Source organism: Polistes dominula, unplaced genomic scaffold (genome assembly GCF_049000335.1).
Source record: "Polistes dominula isolate Pdom_NZ unplaced genomic scaffold, Pdom_raw_medaka contig_373, whole genome shotgun sequence".
In the NCBI taxonomy this organism is placed as follows: domain Eukaryota; kingdom Metazoa; phylum Arthropoda; class Insecta; order Hymenoptera; family Vespidae; genus Polistes; species Polistes dominula.
Window position 1 is genome coordinate 1,800,157 of NW_028300899.1, and position 20,448 is coordinate 1,820,604.

The 20,448-nt window shown below is 33.1% G+C and overlaps 1 protein-coding gene and 1 long non-coding RNA gene across 2 annotated transcripts in view; one reads left to right on the forward strand and one right to left on the reverse strand.

The window, feature by feature from the left end:
- The window catches only part of LOC107064841 (uncharacterized), a 54,577-nt gene extending 47,670 nt beyond the window's left edge, over positions 1-6,907 (forward strand). Inside the window, 4 exon segments of the mRNA XM_015317925.2 lie at positions 3,193-3,253; positions 4,070-4,116; positions 4,747-4,827; positions 4,830-6,907. Coding sequence (XP_015173411.2) covers positions 3,193-3,253; positions 4,070-4,116; positions 4,747-4,827; positions 4,830-5,632 — 992 coding nt within the window. The 3' untranslated portion in view covers positions 5,633-6,907.
- On the reverse strand, positions 5,963-19,768 carry LOC149033459 (uncharacterized). The gene is made up of 2 exons (XR_016178542.1): positions 6,239-19,768; positions 5,963-6,200 (listed from the first exon to the last, which is right to left on the reverse strand). It is a non-coding gene; the product is annotated as an uncharacterized LOC149033459 (long non-coding RNA).
- Between the last annotated feature and the right edge of the window lie 680 nt (positions 19,769-20,448).

Below are 20,448 nucleotides of genomic sequence, written 5' to 3' on the forward strand. Positions count from 1 at the left end.
TACATTTTCATCGCATTTTTTTTTTTTTACAAAATTACATCATTTGATTTGCGTGAGTAAGTTTAGTTTTAATCAAAAAACGTCTCGTATTTATCTCATATCTTCGTTAGTTATTAGATAATTAATTATGAAATGTCTAATTTCTAAGTGAAGTAATCGGACGTTTGATATTCATCGATTTAATACAAATCGAATAATAAATACATTTTTCAATTTCATATAAATCATTAAGTATGTATATCTAACGAGTATTATGTAGGACAAAACTGATATTCAGTTCTTTTCGTTATATTTTATGTTCTGAAAAGGAAAATCTCTATTCGGAAACTAAAGGGAAAGTTTAGGAGGGCCATAAAACCATAAAACAAACCTTAGAATTATCGGGATATATTGGTGCAATAAAAACCCTTTGTACAGTGTCGGGACCCATTGAAGAATTTCGGATTTCTATGTAAACATATGCGATACCATAAAAAGATCAAGTTTCTTTATGCATAGTTTCCACTATCAAAAACTATAGGCTGTACCCATCGGTGGATTCTTATGCTATTGGTCAATAAGATTTATAATCTCTTTCCCTCTCCAAAGGGGTGTAGCTCATTTCTGATATAAATATGTGGAAAGAAGTAAGAAAGTGTTCTTAGTCAGTCTTCAGTCTTCAGTTAGTCCGTCTATATCAGTCCTTAGTCAGTCTTCAGTCTTCAGTTAGTCCGTCTGTATCAGTCCTTAGTCAGTGTTCAGTCTTCAGTTAGTCCGTCTGTATCAGTCCTTAGTCAGTGTTCAGTTTTCAGTTAGTCCGTCTGTATCATTCCTTAGTCAGTCTTCAGTCTTCAGTTAGTCCGTCTGTATCAGTCCTTAGTCAGTGTTCAGTTTTCAGTTAGTCCGTCTGTATCAGTCCTTAGTCAGTCTTCAGTCTTCAGTTAGTCCGTCTGTATCAGTCCTTAGTCAGTGTTCAGTCTTCAGTTAATTCGTCTGTATCAGTCCTTAGTTAGTCAGTATCTGTCTGTGTGTTAGATCTGTAACTATTCTTGCATTCTGTATTTCTGTAACCACGCCACTTTGTATGAACTTATGTAAATACCGTTCGACATCACATCATCATAATCTAATAAACTATATTATATCATTTTCAGTTATAATTATATATATATATATATTTCTCTTTCTGTCTGAAACCATCACCCCTACAATTACAAAAAAACAAAATGAAAATAATTAGAAACTTGAATAACGCGTGTTACGTAAATTGAAAAGTGTAAGAGAATAAAATAACCACATTCTTGAAAATATGTGCAAACGTGGCAAATCGTTTAGAACATTTTAGGAGAGTGAGGGGGGAAATCAAAGGGTCATGTTAAGTTCGATATCATCGCTAGATAAGACAAAGTTTAGGAAAAAGCTATAAAGATAATTCAAATTGTATTTTGAAAACAAGCAGAATCGAGTAATCGATTCCAAGTATAAGTCTCTCTCTCTCTCTCGAGAAAGAGAGAGAGAGAGTAGAAAGAAAAGGTTTTTCTCAGTAATCTCGTTGAAGATCGGTTCATTTACCGGCGCTAGGTCTTTGGTGCACCACAGGGGTGCTCGCTCCAGATTCGCATTAGATCCAGACGTGATTCTTCTGAGAATGACGTCGTATTCCTAAAAAGATGTATGCGCACACGTAAACGAAATTTTAACATTCTAGATGACCTCGTGATAGTTAACAAACGTGAATCCAGTTTGCGATGAAAGAGAATTTATTTTACGTACGTGAAAGATTTTCTAGGCTCTCTCTCTCTTTCTCTTTTCTTAGATCTTTCGTAAATTTTTCTACAAATCGTGCTTAAGATCTTGGTCGTAGATTTGAAAAATCATTAACTTTAATAAATTTCACGGCCAAGTTCGAGGAGGGTTCTTTTTTTGTTTTTTGTTTTTATAACGAACAAGCTACACTTGTAAAATTTGTTAAATGAGTTTGAAGAACGCAAAAAATAAAAATAAATGTGTGTGTGTGTATATGGAAAAAAATTGAAAATAAAAAAAAGAAAAGAGGTTGTGAGCAAGCAAGCAGGTAAAACAGGTAAACAGGCAGGCGTATCACGCGTACTTCGACATCCACTTAATTCGCACCGAAGCACGATATAAAGAGGTACAAACTGCCACGAAAGAGAGTACTTGGTACTTATCTCTTTTTCCTTTTCCTGGGTTAAAGGTTAAAGAGTAAAGAAAATATATATTGTATATATACACACATATATAGAAGGTAAAGAAAGTGGTGGAGGAGACTACTCTCATTAAGGTCGAACCTTGAAAAGGTGTCGCCATGACCTGGCTTTACTTACCCCCCCCCCCTCCTCCCCACCACTATTCCCCCTTCTTCAGTCACGATCACTCAAATTCGTCGCAGTTTTTTTCACTGTTATTTGCGATAATATTATAATCAGGCCCTTTGTCGAACACCAAAGAGAGTACGTACCATTTTCTGTTGAAGCTTTCTTCATTCACAAAATTAATGACCCGTGGAAATTGTACCCCCCCCCCCCTTTTTATCGTGGATCTTTTTATTGAACCTACTTTGGGTATTTTGTTGTTTTTTGTTTTGTCTTTTTTACCCAATTAGATGTGTCCTGGTTATACTCACTATCTTTCTCTATCATTTGAACTTTGTCGATTTATTTTGGATAGCATTGGATTTTTTTCTGGTTTTTTTTTTTTTTTTTTTTTAATTGTATGAAAAAAAGAAAAGAAAAAGAGAGAATTTTTATTACAGCCAGTTATTACATAGCACGATAGCTTGTTTTAACATATTTATTTGCAATAGATCAAGGATCTACGTAACAGATCGCATGTTTTTGTCCGATTCCGTGTCCGATGGCACAGCCATTGTTCGGGGTAATGACACATTCGGAAAAATTTATGGACTTTAAAAATTGAACGTACTCGGGGAGTTTCGAATTCGCGTGACCCAGTTCTTTTAAACTTCTAGAAACGTTTTGTAGGAGTAGTACGTTATCGAAGTTTGGTGCGTCAGACACGTTAGTTATATCCGTGGAATGACGTTCGACGTTTCGTTACATTTTTCATTTAAGAATGTAACCTGTGTTCAACGATGCATAAAATTTGTCTTTTTTCTCTTCACTTTTTAACTCTTATTTGATTTTACTTTTATTGGTTTTTTTTTTAATCATCTTTTTCTTTTTTTTTTTTCAGACGATGTCATAGGAGTACATTGCACACACGGTATAAACCGCACTGGATATCTTATTTGTAGGTAAGGAAATAATCAACCAATCGTATCGATAGTTATTATTTTTTTTTTTTTTTTGAACTGAAAACTTCTTTAGAATGGGAGTGATCTGAAAAGTAAATAAACGGAAACGAAGCTATGTAACGAAGCTATGAAACGGCTGCCATAATAAATAATGAGAGAAAATGAGACAAACATAGGATTTACACTGAGAGGGAATGAGACGGAATATAGCTATACAGTTTTTCCTATTTTCGGTCTCCTCTTTATGCTATGCTTCGTAGTTATCGCTCCTGGTTGTATATGTGTGTGTTTGTGTGCATTTCCATACTACGAAGAGTGGACTATCGGACAGACCCTACGGACTTATCGGAAAAAACCTTACTATAGAGGTGTTTACTACACTGACAAAGGTGTTTAGTTACCATGCATTTTGTAGGTACCAGAAGCAACTCGTCTCATTTCTTTGAATGTAGAACTTGCTTACTGTGTAATATGTTATCTATTTATATATGTTTTCAATAAAACGTATAATAATTGTTGAATGTGATAACAATAATATAATAATAATATTATAACAAATAAATCCTACAATTATCCTACTCCTGCATATTCTGCAGTCGTCTCATTCTCTCGAAACTTAGATTTTTGAAGGTTTCACTTCTAACACGTGTGATCTGCCCACATGATATTTTTTGTTGTTGTAATTTGTCTGCAAATTATTTTCTATAAAAATCAAATGTATCATTTAAATAATATCAATTTATTTCTAAATGATGTATAAATTGTTGTCTTCTTTTTTTCATGGATAATATTTTTCATTTAATTATTCGATTACAGGTATCTCATTGAAAAACAAGGCTGGGAGTTGCAAGATTCCATAAAAGGTATATTAATAGTAAAACTATTAACTGAATTTTTTTATTTACCAAAGGGCTTAACGTTGTGTAAAAAAAAAAAAAAAAAGAAAAAAACAAACAAGAGAAAAGAAATTAAATTAATTAGTAAGAATCACAATTGAATTTTAACCGACGTGGTAATACATAATTAAAATGAAATAATGATTTCGGAAATGCGTATGAACGAATCATTAAAAAAATCTATAATTATTTATTTTTACTCGAGAACAAACGAAAACAATTTCACATCATTCGTCAATTTACGTCATTTGCACGACAAGATGCGGAAATCGGGGAGGCCTTAGTGTCACGTGGATCTCTCAAGTCAATTTTCATGTTTCACGGAAAATAACCTCAGTTCTGATTAAACCATGTGTATTCTTCTATCTTAAACGGGTAATTGATTTTTTTTTAAATGAACATTAGGTAGAGAGAAATCGCGTGAGAAATATATTTAGTTGCTTCGATCGATGCTATTTAAATATCATATTATCGTATTTAATTTGGTTTGTAAAGATATTACAATCGTATGTCGAATAGGCGTATAGAATGAATTAATTATGTATCAATTAGAAAAAAGAATAAACAAAAAAAACAAATAAAAATTTAACGTTACAGCTTTCCAAGAGGCACGTGGCTATCCGATCTATCGTGACGAATATATCACTGCACTTAAGAAGATATCACGTGGTGAAAAAAAAAAACCCTGAATCGATCAATTAATACACGAAAAGATTCTATACCAATCAGAAACGTTCTTGATCAATATAAGTTAAGAATAAGAAATCCAAAGGGAAGACCAGCGCCATATCCTATGGGCCCGTCGCCAGGATATAAACCACACCGTCGTGGATTTACCAACGGTGCGTATCTACCACAACCTTTTGGTTTTGGTGCTCCACCACATGGATTTGGCTCGATGCCTCCGCATCCACCTGGTATGCCACCACCACCACCAGGTCCACCAATGTATGGTCCACCAAGACCAATGAGATTTGGACTACCACTTCCTCCTCCACCACCACCAGCTATGAGAGCACCCATGCCACCGTTGCCACCTGGTCCAGATTTCAGGAGATCAGTTGTTAATTCAGGATTTCATCCGCCAGCTTTCCCAAATAGATTACCAGGCCCATCGAGAATGTCTGGTCCACCTAGATTACCACCTGGTCCTCAGTCACGATTACCACCTCCTAAAATGCCTCCCCCTCCGCCACCTCCTCCGCCGCAAGTTAGGCAAGTTAGTGTTAAGCGACTTCAAGGCAATAAAAAGAAACAGCAGCAACAGCCACAGATTAGAAATGGCATGGCTGTATTACCCAGGAGTTCAATGAGACTGACCAGACGCGAAGTCAGTACAACCAGAAGAAATGTAGCTACGAAAATGATTAAAGAACAAGATTTTACGGCGGACACATTTGAAGAAAATTTATTAGCTGTCTCATCGACAAATTCGCATTTGCGTAGATCAACAACCAAAGGACGATATCATCAGACTAAGTGATGACGTGCTATATAGGATGGGCGATTATTATTTTTTAAGACTTGCATAAAAGATATGTTATGTGTAACGACGTCATCTACATCGTACGCCCAAAAGTGTTGTTTTTAAAAAACCCCTTATGGCAAGATTTTCAAGATAAAACAAGAAGAAAATGTGATTTTTTTCCAAGATCTCGCCGTTCATATTTTGCGGAACGGTCACGGGCAAATCCGAGAGAACGTAAGATAAAACGTCTGGACAATGAGACGTATAAAAAAAAAAAAAAACAAACTTCTATTTCTCTCGATGTTTATTCCTATTATGTAAAGATCAACGAAGGAGCTTTGTTGATTTCTTCGTAGCCTCATTGATTATTTAGACATTTATATATATATTATATATATAAGATATATATTATATATATATACATCGACTAAAAAAAAAAAACATAAATTTGAAATATGTTATATCTTCGTCTTTCAATCCGAACAACACGGCTCTCATTATTTCGGTAAAAATCTGTTTAGATTTCACTATTGCTACTACTACTACTACTACTATTGCTACTACTACTACTCTACTACTACTACTATACTACTACTACTACTACTACTACTACTACTATACTACTACTACTACTACTACTTTACGTTTAAGGCTATGTCCGACATTGTCTAAAATAAACGCACTTTATTGGTAAGTTATTATTTTCTGTCGACAATTAAAAGGACGAATAAAAATTGGATTATGTTATATCGTAATGATGTACACAATCGTCGTTTAAAAACACATATAAATGTAGTTACGTTCGGATGATGTAGAAGCATTTGATACGTCTCGTATCTTACTTCAAAAGATTAAAATGATTCAATATTCGACCTTGGTCAGGGATCACGCGTGTAGGTGGGACATTGTACGTACGCATTCTATATCATAAAATGAATGTACGAGCTTCTTGTACGTGATATTCATTCCTGGATAAATTTCTGGCGCCTGCTGACGTTTCTTCTTCTTCTTCTTCTTCTGGTATACTTTTGAAGCTTCACTGATAGCTTACACCTGTAAGAAAAATCGTCTAAGAAAGTCTTATTTCGACTTTCTTTTCTCTTTTAGTAAGTTGGTTACATAGTTAAAAAAAGAAGAAGAAGAAAAAGAAAAAGAATAAGCAGTAGTTTCTAAGCCGTTTATTGGTCAAACTTCGAATACAATTGACGATTTTAATGGATTTTATTTTTTCAAACGGCCTGTAATGTAAATGTTTTCAAAAAGTTAACACATTATACGAATTCTTGCCTACATCACGATGATACATAAATTCTTAAATCCATTCAATGCACTTAATGCAGAATTCACGTTTTATTTTATGTTTATAAGCTATAGATAGAAAGAATGAAAGAAAGAAAGAAAGATATAGAGAGAAAATGTGTGTGTGAATGTATGTGTGTGTGTGTGTGTGTGTGTGAGAGAGAAAGAGAGAAAGAGAGAAATAGAAAGATTCGATAAGCATTTAAAGAAGATCTCTCAACAAACTGCAACTACCAACTATGATGACAAGGACGACGACGATGACGACGACGATGACGACGAAGAAGACAAAGGACGATGATGACGACAACGCGAGTTCAAACTGGAAAACTTTGGAGAGGTGGAAAAATCATTCTCGCGGAAACAATTTCGATGCAATTTTCTATTAGAAAATGTCAAAATCCTGTAGAGACAAGTTTTTGTTTACATTTCTCTTATATTTCTTACTTTTTTTTTTTTTAACTCCACGTAGGTAAGATAAATTTTCTTTTCAAAAGTTATTATTATTATTTCAAAAATCTCTGACAAAATTCGGTAGTAATAATCTTTAGAGTTTCTATATAATATTGTTTAATATTTATATTTTTGTTTATTATTAACATTAAATATATATATATAGAATAAACTTAGTTATTCGAATAGAGTATTGGTTTAAGAAAACCAAAATGTTACCGGTGAATGGTTAAATTGAGATTACAGTTATTTGTTCTAACATTATTCGATATTTACGTAACTTGAATAGATATTAAATTGATCTACGTAATTTCTTAATTCTTTGAGAAAAAGTAAGTAAATAAATAAATAAATAAAGAAAGAAAAAATGCGAGAGAGAGAGAGAGAGAGGTAGATAGAAAGATAAATGAGAAAGATACGGAAAGAGATAATAATAGTCTATTATTTTGACTTTATAACATAATTTTACGTTTAAACGTTTAAATAACATTAAAAGAAAAGTAACGAATAAGTTGGAGATACACTGATTTATCTCGTGAATCGTTAAACAACAATGTTAAAGTAACGTAATTATGGTGAAATACATTTCAGGTAGAAAATCACTGTAAAAACGATAATCTTAGGATCTAACTATCGGTGCTGTGGTCTCGAAACGGCCTCGTTGATGCGTCTCGACGCTGGTTTCGTTCGAACTTTTCGAATAATTTGTAAAAAGCTTGAGGAGGGACAAACAAGTCCATAAAGAGTGTGCTTTCTCTGCGTTTCCTTTTCTATACTTTCACGATTCCTTCCTCTTTTGCTTTCTATCTTTCTCTCTCTCTCTCTCTCTCTCTCTCTCTCTCTATCTTTCCTTCTCTATCTCTCTTTTCGTAGTTTCTTCTTTCGATCAGTCTTTTAGTCGAAGTTTTACGTCCGTTTCGAGGTGCGACGGATCGAGGAAAATGTTAGAAATTCGCTATGTGTATAACTCGGAATTCTTGAACTCTCGAAACTGCGATATCGATCCGCCTTCCTGTTTCTCTCTCTCTCTCTCTCTCTCTCTCTCTTTCTTTTTCTGTAGAAAATATTTCTCTTCGTAGTTTTGAAAAACATTCCGAAGTCCCTCCTTATCAATGGATATTACAATTTTAACTTACGCACCAAAAGAATATTTCCTCTTTCCTTTTTTCTTTCTTTTAATCGTGATCAATTTTTATTACGTTCTTATTTTTATTCGATAATTCTACCATTTTCTCTCTCTCTCTCTCTCTCTCTCTCTCCCTTTTTCTCTTTAACTATTTCTCTCTTATCTATCTCTCTTTGTTTCTCTTTCTATCTGTCCTTTCTTTGTGATTTCATTTAAACGGGGATACCGAAGAAGATATCTTGCAAAACTGTACCTCGAACGAGCTGTAATTCTTTTGATGAAGAAAGGATTTGTGAGAAAAAGGAATTAAAAAAAGAGGGAGACAAGAAGACATAAAAAAGAGAAGAAAAAAGAAAATATATATATATATATGTGTACAAAAAAAAAAAAAAAGTAAGAAAAAAGGTTGCACTGTTCGGCCGATCTGGCAATTAGTCACGATTAATTCCTCAAAAATGAGAAGGGAACGTGCACGTGTCTGCGGTAGGTAAGGATACACGGGTTGAATCTTCTGAGAGTCAAATAATAGGAGGCTAAAGGCTAACCACACACGAGGTCCCAGAATAGTCTACCTTTTCTCTCTCTCTCTCTCTCTCTTTCTCTTCCTATAAACACATATACACATATACTCATATAGAAAAAATATATATATATATATGTATACTCACTTTTTGTTATTCTTGTTGTTCTTGTTTCTATATTCATCATCATCATCATCATCATCATCATCATCATCATCGTACAACGTATTTGATCTAGAAGCGTGTATGTGTTTCTCATTGGCAGGCAAATACGATACGTGGCAGTGCACTTTAATGCAACGACGTGCGGCCTACTTAACGGTCGGCTTGATTAACATGGAATGATTAATAGTCCGTTCTCTCCCCTCTTGTTCGTAAGCAACAACCCCATGGCACCAGCCGTAACGCCGCCATCGGAGATTCTAATCGCACGATATTTATTGCCTTACGCGTCCTTTACCCCCTTTCACCCACCCTACTTCACCCTACGTAAGACGAAAGAGAGATAGAGAAAGAAGACGGTTTTTTTTTTTTAACCCTTTTTGTTATTTTTGTTTTCTCCCCTCCCTCCTCCTCCTTTCTTTTCTTTTTTTCGACCCCTCTTCTTCCCCTTCCCATTTTTGACCACACCGATTTTGCAAGAGTAAAGACTCGATCATTTTTTTTTGTTTTTGTTTTTTTTTTTTTCATTTTTCCCCTTTCCCTTTTTTTTACGTTTTACGACGTTCCACGGATCCTTTGAACGATCTTAACTATCCTCCCCATCATCAAATCCATATCCTCACCCTCAGTCGAATTAGTGAAATCTATCGTATAAAAACTAACAATTAAAAAAGAGTAATTTTGTAAATAAAAAAAATATATATATATATATATAATATTATTTTTTATACACTCTCATTATTTTTGTTTTTGTTTTTTGTTTGTTTTGCCAATAAATAACTGTAATGATATTATTTATCTCTTGTCGTTTATTATTTTTTTAATGTACAAATTATTATACACGGTTAATAAGCGTTTAGGATAGGTTAAAAACGTTATCAAAATTTACAGTGGTATATGTAAACGTATTGTTATAGCGTGTGTATTGTGTGTGTTGTGTGTGTGTGTTGTTTACGTGTGTATGTATGTATTATTCGTGTGTTTGTATCTCATGATAAAATTAGATTTGTTCGAGGCGGGCGAAGAGGAGAGGGAGAAGAGAGGAGAGGAGAGGAGAGAGAGAGGCCGCCGACTGTGCTTCCTGTAAATTCGGGATAATACCGACGTTGGCTTTCGCACGGGAGACACATCGTCTCCCGTTTACTCCCCTTTTACTCCCCCTTTTACTCCCCTTTTACGTGTTGCGTCAGCGTAACGTTGGCGCCGCATTCGTCTGTCCAAAGATCTTTAGCCTTGTTTACAGTTCCCAAACTCCAACTACGGATCCACGATTATATCGAATTCTCGATTTCGACGTTACGACGAATATCTTCTTCTCAGGTCGTAGACCTACTAAAGTTAAGAGAAAACAGATTTGAACTTTCCCTGGTTTTGTTTTTATTTTCTTTTTTTCATTTTGAATTAAATCGATGAATAATAATGATAATGTATTAATAATATTTTTTGTTTTTATTTTTGGTTTTTTTCCTGTTCTTTTTTTCTTTTTTTTTGCTTTGCTTTCTTCTTGTTATTTTTGTTTTTGTTTTTAATTATTATTGTTTTTATTTTTATACGTGATAATATGATAAAATGTACGTTTGCAAGAAGATTTTGTCTTTTTTTTTTTTTTTTTTTCATATCGTATCAATTTATATTTTGATATATGCGTCATTTATGAAAATTATGACTCGTGATTAGGATATGATTAAATACTACTGTTAATTAAAACTGATTTTGTGACACGTGTCTTTTTCTACTTCTTTTCTTTTTTTTTTGTTCTCTCTGACGCACAATTTGATGACCTAACAAAAAAAAAAAAATAAAAAAAATAATCATTGACATTTGGGATAATAATCGTTTAGTATTTGTTTGTTTTTTTTTCATTGTCTCCTATTTTGTACAATTAGTGAAATTTCTTATATTATTTTACAATATTATTTGTGTATTATTCTGTTGTGATATGAATTTTCATTCTGAAGTGAATTGTCAATTGCTCGAATCTATTTAATTTAAATTCTTTTTTTTTTTCTCGTGAATATAATTTCACGTGTATCAAACGTATGCTATGCACGACCTTTTTAACATATCAGCGAAGGGGTCAATGAAATGGACAAAAAAAAAATTATTATTTGTTCGGGTTACTGATATTCACAAAAAAAAAGAAAAAAAATGATTAGTTATCATTCTCGAGTTGCGAGAGATAAATTCATTAAAATGTTTTTTCGATTAGATATAAAAAAAAAAATGAATTTGATTTCGAGAGAAATGTCAAATATAGAATGTATCAAAATATTAGAAGTATAATTTTGTTTTTACGTTTGGTCGAATCTTTCTTAGTAGCATGAAACATGAAACAAGAAAGAAGAAGAAGAAGAAGTAAAAAAATAATGAACAATTAAATTCTTGTAATATATTATCGAAACATATCGAAAAGGTGGTAATTAAAATAAAAAAAAAAAATTCATTAAAAAGAGTAATAAAAGAACAAAAATGATTAAAAACGTTATTCGCGTTTAAGTTTAGCAAAACGATTAGATATCATTCTCGAGTTAAGATAATAAATTTGTTAAAATATTATTTTCGAAAAAAACCAAAAAAGAAAAGAAAACGTTGATATGGAAAATATTAATCGAAATTTTGTAAAAAAAAAATCGTTTAATTTATTTACATAATTTAAATTTGTGTTTTAAATTTGTTATGAACAAATTAATATTTGTTTCATTTGTACAGAAATATTCATGTAAAAATTATAAAAAATATTCAAAGTTATATGGTAAGAGTTTTTTCGTTAGGTCGAATCTTTCTCAGGAATAAGAAAGAAGAAACAAAGAGGAGGAAAAAGAGAGGAGTAAAAGAAGAAGAAGAAGAAGGAAGTGTAAGGAAGAATCGAGTTCTCGTAATATTATCGAAACTTATCGAAGGCGGTACCAAACACGACTGGCAGTAGCCTAAGGCCACTTATTTAACATCGACGGATAGAGTCGTTGGTGTTGTTGCACGTTGCTGTCGTTGTGAGAAACGTCGTCGTGTTTTCTCCTTACACATTTTATTTAACATTTATACGCCCCGTGACTTCGTAGAAGACAATGCGCCCTTGATAATTAAGACACGCCATACGTAATTATTGATTAGCTGTGATTTATTAAACGATAAGTGAAAGCGAGCAAGTGAGTGAGTAAGTAATTGAATGCTTGTGAGTGAGTAAGTGAATGAACGAGTGAGTGAGTTGTTCTTGCTAAACTATTTAAAATAAATTGAACAAAAAAAAAAAAGATAAAACGTTTACCGATTCGTGGTAATAACGTCTTCTCGTTGAAATGTGTATAACAAATATATATATATATATATAAACAAATTTTGTTTTTAAACATCAAACGTTGTATCCTTGCCATCAGTGTTTAAATTTGATTCGTACGAAGAAGAACAACACACCATAACGATTGGGAGAATAGTGTTTTCAACGATTTCTCTCTTCTATCATTTTTATTCTACCGGTAAGTCTTTTCACATTTTTTTCTTTCTTTCTTTCCTTCTTTTTTCTTTTTTTTTTTTTTTTGATTCTTAGTTAATCATTTTTTACAACACGTAAGTTAAAATTTGATTCTCAATGGGATATATACCGTTACGTCAAACATAAACGATAGTCACGTACTTATAAATGTTATTATTAATTATCACGAACGAGATTTTTAAACGTGTTTATTCGTCGACCGAGATCACGTGGGCGTACAAAAAAAGTTCGTACGGGTGTCGTAAAAGAATAAACATAAGCGCGAACTCGAAGAAGCAGTGGACGGACACAAGTGAAATTATTAAATGACATTAATTACAAGGTCGTGATAATAAATTGTAGATAGTCATTATAAAACGTTGATGACCATTTATATTTACGTTTTATCGATACATGTATCGATGTACTTTGAAACGTTATTATAATTAATTGTGTCCATAATAATGAAAGTGGTCTAAATCAAAATTAATAAAAAAATTAATTGTTTATCAGTTATTACGCACTACATTATTATAAATTCAATAAATTCGATGTAATTTGAAAGCGTTATTATCAAAACTGAATCGTTAGATAATGTTTGTTATTTCATTATTGAACAATCCATTAATATGAACGACGTGATTTTCGCATGTCAGTCGTTGCGACTGTTTTTCTATTGACAACTATAACCAAAATAGATAATAATGGCAAATAAAATAGAAATATGAATTTTAAAACAATTTTTTTTTTAAGTAATTTAGTTGCTATGTTACATATCACAAGAAATTCCATGTAAAATTAATCGGTAAAACAGCAATGAAGATGTGATAATAAAAAAATACAAAGGACGACGTATATTTACGCCTTTCGAATATATTGATGGATTTGTGAGAGCGTATATATACGCTTTTAGCAGTCAAAGGGTTAAATGTATTATTTCAATTACTTACTATTATTATTTGTCATATAAACTTTATATGTGCTATTTTAGACCTTTCTTTTTGTACTTTCTTGTTTCTCTTATTTGAAAACTAAATCTATCTCTATAACTTCAAATATTATTACGAAAAATCACATCTATCGGTTTACTTAGAAAACAAATTTTCGATATCTTATAGAAAACGTCAAGCAATCCTTATTTTAAAAACTGTGCTCGTAAAATTGATCGTTATGTCAAAAGTTAGCATTTTTTTTTTACTTTTCATTCAACTATTTGATAATAATTAATCGAATGTTGTTAAATAATCAAACGAAATGAAATAAATATTGTAGAAATTTAACAAAATACATTGATTTCATTTGAATTCATTTAAATTCATCAATCAATATGTAGAGATCAATTAATATTTAATTCGACGAATAAAAGTAACGACGACATTTGGAATACTAAATTCGTGAGAAGAATTTGAGGTTTTTTAGGTAATACATGAGCACCGGTAGTGTACACCTTTTTTTTTTTTCATATATACGGGACCTTCGAGATACAGCCTTATTATCCTCGAGAGCTCTTTGATCGATAAGCTTGGTTATCGATAGCAGTGCGATGGTATCGTGCGGGTAGGCTGGAACAAACGTGAACGGTATAATGTTACACAAAGGCCATGATGCATGGCCGTAAGGGATACATGTTCCGGAGAAACACATATGTGTGTATAAAATGAAAAGGAAAGAGAAAAAGAGAGAGAGAGAGAGAGAGAAATTGTGTGTGTGAGTATGATTTTACTACGATAGAGAAAACTCGTGAGAAAAATCTACAATGTAAATAACAATTAATTGTTTTTCCATATATTATAAAAAAAAAAAAAAAAAAAAAAAAAACAATTCTTTGAATAAAAAATTTCATATCCCGAAACAACGCTATGGAGAAACATTATCTTAATTTCATTTATAAAAGTTCGAACGATTAAAAATGATAAAACAATTACAAATTGTATAGAGTAGGAAGAAAATTATGTGTTTATGTGATGTTAGATAATCGCAAAAAGGGAAGAGGAGGAGGAGGAGGAGGAGGACGGGGTTTTCTTTTGTAAATGTAAAAATAAACCAATTGCGATTATTTATAGATACATCATTTACCTTAGGGTTACTTGTATCATTTATTTCTTCTTCTTCTTCTTCTTCTTCTTCTTCCTTATCATATTTCTCTTTTCCTCTTGTTTCATTTTTTTTTTAATCGTTGTGTGAGAATGAAGCGGAACGCACGTATCTCCCGTTGTAAACCGCTGCCGTCAAGTGACATGGAAAACGGTGAGATCGGAAAGAACAGAAAAAGAAAAAAAAGAAGAGAAGAGAAGAGAAAGAGAAAGAGAATAGAAGAGAAGAGAAGAAAAAAAAAAGAAGAAGGAAGGACAGTAAAGGATAAAGACAGTGACAATCTAGGTCGACTCGTGGTCGCAACGTAGGCGTTTCTAGTGTTCTGCGGCCGACACCGATGTCTTTTTCTCTTTATTTCTATTTCTATTTCTATTTCTATGTCTATTTCTTTCTCTTTCTCTTTATCTTTCTGTTAACATTTCTTTTTCGAATCTAGAATTCAAGGCAAGTCTCTTGGTTGATACTAATGGAACGGGAAGTAGGATACCTTTTCTCGATGTTACATTTTTCTAAAGCAAGAAAAGTACCCAGTTTCAAAAGATAGAGAATTCCATCTAAAAAGAACCAAACCAATTCTTTCTTCTTCAACTCTTATATGTTCTCTTAATGAGATTTTCCCATATCTTCGATTGAACTTACTTACCTTTTGTTACAAACCTTATCTTTCGCGAACTTATTTATATATCATTGAATTTTTCTTTTATTTTTCTTTCAATCAAAAACAAACAAGATCTTATGTATCTCATATTGTTTTATTTTATTTATATCGACGATTAATTAATATCAGTGAAACGAATCAATTGAAAAGATATATTATAAATTTCCTTATATATCTCTATGTGTTTTTAGAAAAATGTAACATTGCAAATGAAATATTTGCAATGGAATAAAAGTATTGCGTGAAAAGTAGACATCGTTTGAAGATTTGTTTAATTTTATTATAAAAAAAAACATAGTCTTCTCATTTCCTGATCAATTTCAAAATAGAAAAGGTAAAAATGATAGAGAAAGAGAAGGAATATTTAAAGAAGGGTAAAAAGGAGGTGGAGGAGGAGGAGGGGTAATAACGTAGGTAGCCTACGGCCTTAGCGATGATTAATAAATCAGGGATGGCGTTGAGAGAACAGTTTAACCTATGACCTCGCTGCGATGCATCCTACTCTTGCCCTCCCTCCCTCCCACCCTTCCTTTCTTCCACCCATCGTCTTCCTCTCTTTTCACCCTTCTTTTACTTTTTTCCCCCCGTACACTTATATTACTCTTTTTGGTCTCACTCTCGCATCGTTTTCACGAAGAGAGATGCCTTTCGATGTAACCTTTTCGAGTAGAGAGGCTTCTTCTTTCTCTTTCTTTTACTTCTTACTTTTGCTCTTTCTCTTTCTATCCGCTTAGGGCAACGCGCGGATGCTTTTTTCTGTGGGAACAAGCAGTCTTCGAATGTTAATCGTTGTTTAAATTTATGACAGTGGCCCTCTTCACCGTCTTTTCTTTATTTCTCTTCATCCTCTTCTCTTTCTTCCTTTCTTTCTTTATTCGTTCGTGATTCTCATTGGAAAGATAGAAGTATTCTTATTCCGTTTCCATTCGTTTCGCCAAACTCTAACTCCCCTTAAAAATGAGCTCGGTGATTAGCACGTTCTATGAGAGACTCTCAAACAGGGTGAACATTTTTCGAGAGTTTCAAAGTAAGAGAGAAAGAGAAAGAAACAAAGAAAGAAGATTATATTGGCATTTGGCACTTCGCGTGGTACTTTGAACTTGAGAAGCGCGGGAATTCTAAATATGTATGTGCGTGTGTGTGTGTATATATATATATGTATTTTGGTATGTGTTAGTGTACTATATCGTAAAAACGAAGCTTCGAGAGATGATGTTTACGACGCTTAATTAAAGCGGCGTCTATTGAATCGATAAGACGGTATCGAGTCTCGTTATGTGGTACGCTCGGTAAGAGATTTTACTCATGACAAAACAACCATTCTGACATGAGTGTCTTTTATTTATTTATTTATTTATTTATTTAGTTTCGCTAAAAAAGATCTATGGTAAGTTACTTATATCACAATGTTTCTTCTTTTCTATGGCTTTATAAATTATTAGAGAGAATATTATTTGTACACTTTTGTGCTAAAAGTATACAATTTTTCGTCGTTTTTCTTTTTTTTTTTTTTTCTTTAAAATATATACACAAATAAAAATTCATTTTTAATATATCGATAATATATTTTTATTCATAACGTTTATAATTCAGTTTTCATTATTTTTTAACCAGTTAAGTGTGGCGATCTGTGCGCAGAGTGCACTCCGAGGTGTGTGTCGCGATAATCAAGCGATGACGGATATAGTCGTCAAACACAGAATACAGTGGCGCTGTTAAAATATTGTATAATCAAAAAGACGATCTTTATTTTAGAAAATGAAAGATATCTTTTTCCTTTTACCAATTAAATTATTAAATATAAATAATTCTTTCTTCCGTAGAAGAGAATCGTAGACGTTTAGCGTTACAGTTGTAGGTAGAGATGATGATCTTCGGAATGACTAAGAAATTCCTGGAAGAGGAGGACTGACTGACAGGCGAAATGGGTCAGACGTGGTGGTACAGTTAATAAAGGCAAGAGAATAACGTTACGGGGGTTTAAGTGATTATCATATGAATTGGTGGGTAGCTACGAAAAAACGAAAATGAATAGAATGAAGAACATTCGTGGTATCATTTGTACAGGAACGTAAACTGCATGTATGTTTGTATATATATATATATAAGATTACATGTACGCGACAACACAACACTCGTATATTCTTGCCAGTTAGTAGAGAGATTATTGTGTGTGGTCCAAGTTGTGTGCGTGCGTCTGTCATCGACTGTCAGTTGAGGCTAGTTTGACGAGCCATTGCTCACCTCCTGTCAACGCGTTTTAACTCACTACTTAACTGTTCACGCACGTTTGTGTGTATGTTAGAAGACGACGTTGTGTTTCGATGTATGCATTAGTTACACGCGTTCGACGACCGGTTTCACGATCACGTCGCGACGTCACCACATCATCGTGTTTATCTTTTTTTTTTTTTTATTATTTCTCTCTTTCTCTCGTTCTCATATCATCCTGGTGATTCTTCGCTATCTTCTTCTCTTCTCTTGTCTCTTCTCTCTTCCTTTTTATATCTTTCTCGGTCTATCCATCTACGTCTCTTGTCACCGTCCAGTTTTGCCATTCGCGCGATTCGATCATCCTCTTTTCCTTCCTTTCTCTTTCTCTTGATCTTTTTCTTTCTCTCTAAGGTTGCATCAAGGCATCAAGGGACGAAAGAGGAGAAAGGGATGATAGAGCTATATGACAGAGACAAGACCTGGCTGGCAACGTGCTGTGGATGCTTCATCTGTTCAGTTCTTCGCTCGACTGACGTCTTAATTGTAAACTGATAATCGTCCTTTTTAACCATCGAAAGGACTCGTTCTCTTGTCTTTCGATAGTGTTCTTCTTCTTTGTGTTAAAGCAACATCGAATTATAATTGTATTTGGTAACTCTTTTCTCTTTTTTTCTTTTTCTTTTATAGTACAGGTGCATTGGAACTGGTTGTTGGGCTTCTGTAATAATCAGGAAATACGAGTTTTTCATCTTTTCTCGATATATTATTGACATTTGTTAGTTTTTGTTTTCTAATGTAATATTTGATCATATACGAAATCGTTCTATTATCTTCGTTTTATTTGTGATTGACGAGATGACGTATTCCCGAGCAAATAATTACGAAATATCAAGGTTCTCAATGGAACGTGTGACCCTCGGTTATTAAGAACCATTCAACGTTAGCAAACGACAAAACGCATCTCCTTAACAAAGCATACTTCGTTGAATCGTAAAGACGCAGGTGAAGTCTTTCGCGGCTTAACGGTACTCCGATGCAAGAGAATTAATAAAATCATGTTTGTTCGTACAACTTGTATATTGGTATGCGAGAATCCAAAGGAACAACGGTCGTCTGTTGTGTCAATCAGAAAAACCACGAATTGTTCTTCGAATTATATTGAACGATTCTTCTTCCTCTTTTTTTTTTTATTATCATTAACCAATTCAATTATAACTCTTATTTTGTACAATATAATAATTGATGCGTGATATAATAAAACGATGAGTTTTTTAATATAAATAATCTTTCGAATTATATCATTGGTTTAGATTACGTTAATTTTCAAAGTTTATTCCCATAAGATTAATTATTTTTGTATTATTATTGTTATATAATTATCGTTTACTAAAATTGTCCCTAAACTATTATAGTATAGAAAAATACTATACTACAGTATTTGTATAGACCACATTGGATTCTTGTGGTCTTTCTATACGTAAACGTATTTTAACCGACACTTATTCGTGAATATTTCGATCTTAAAAGGTATAAAGGTTTGTTAATTTAAATACTCCTTTTCGTGTTAAATGAAGAAAGTAGAAATTTGTTTAATTCCCGAGAACCGAGTTACGAGAATAATGTCGTAACGATTTTCGTTAAACCACATATCGGAACATCGGACAAAATCTTTTCGTGAATATTCTCGTCGGAGTTCGTAAAAAGTATCAAGAGGAAGGTAATTCCGACTTGTATACGTGTAACGACCGGTCGTTCGTCGTCGATCGTTTAAGAAACTGTAAGAGCAATACGAAAGAGATTGAACGAGAACAAGAAAGAAAGAGAGAGAAAAGTGAACATCGATTTCTCGAACATGCTCGTCGTCCTCGTCGTCGAGTTCGACCAGGCAGGGGCTGGTAGATTCTTTTTCCATTCGATGCCGATGCCAGGTAGACGTAATAATGTCATTATTAATGTGAGGAATTTTACGACGCGTTAATTTGCCGCCATTCTACGTTTCGTGTCGTGCTCAACTCCGCGGTCAATAAATTGTTTTAATTAGAGGAGAAATCGCGCGAGATCGCAAGACCGTGCAAATCTTTGCACCGTATACAAATTAAGAGCTTTTTTTTTTTTTTTTTTTTCTTTTTACAAAACGAGTGGTCAACGACAGAGAGAAGAGAAACCGGTCTTTATTTCTCCTCTTCCCCCCCCTCCCCCTCTTTCCCCGGCCAATTCTATTTTTTATTTTTTTTTTATTTTCCATAATTTCTTCGATTTGCAAACTTTTTCTTTGTATAAGTGATGGAAAAATATTTTTCAACGTATATTACTTCTCTTTTTTTTTTTTTTTTTACTTCGATTCGTACAATTTGAAAAAATAAAATTACGACTGAGGTTATACGATGGATGTTAGTTTTCTTATCTTTCAAAGGATATCGTTCAAATTTTGTTTCCCCGATAAAAATGACTTTTTTTTTCTCGTGAATTCTCATATTCGTTATTGTGTTTCACTCTCTCTCACACTCTCTCTCTCTCTTTTTTCCTTTTATGTAAAAACAATCGTAGCTATGCAAAACTATGCAAATGAACGAACGAGCCTTCTTCTATCGTATGAAAGAAAGAAAATGAAAATGAATGAGAGGATGCACTCCCTCGTATTTCGCCAAGAGGGATGATCATACGATATCTAAAATTTATTTATTTATTTATTTTTTTCTTTAGCTTGAAACAATGAAAACGTTTCGAGCTTACGGCAATTAATCGGGGGGGTGGGGGTTTCTTTTTTTATTTTTGATACGATTTAATCGCATAATTTATATATTGCATACGTCATAGCACACATTCATTGGTCGT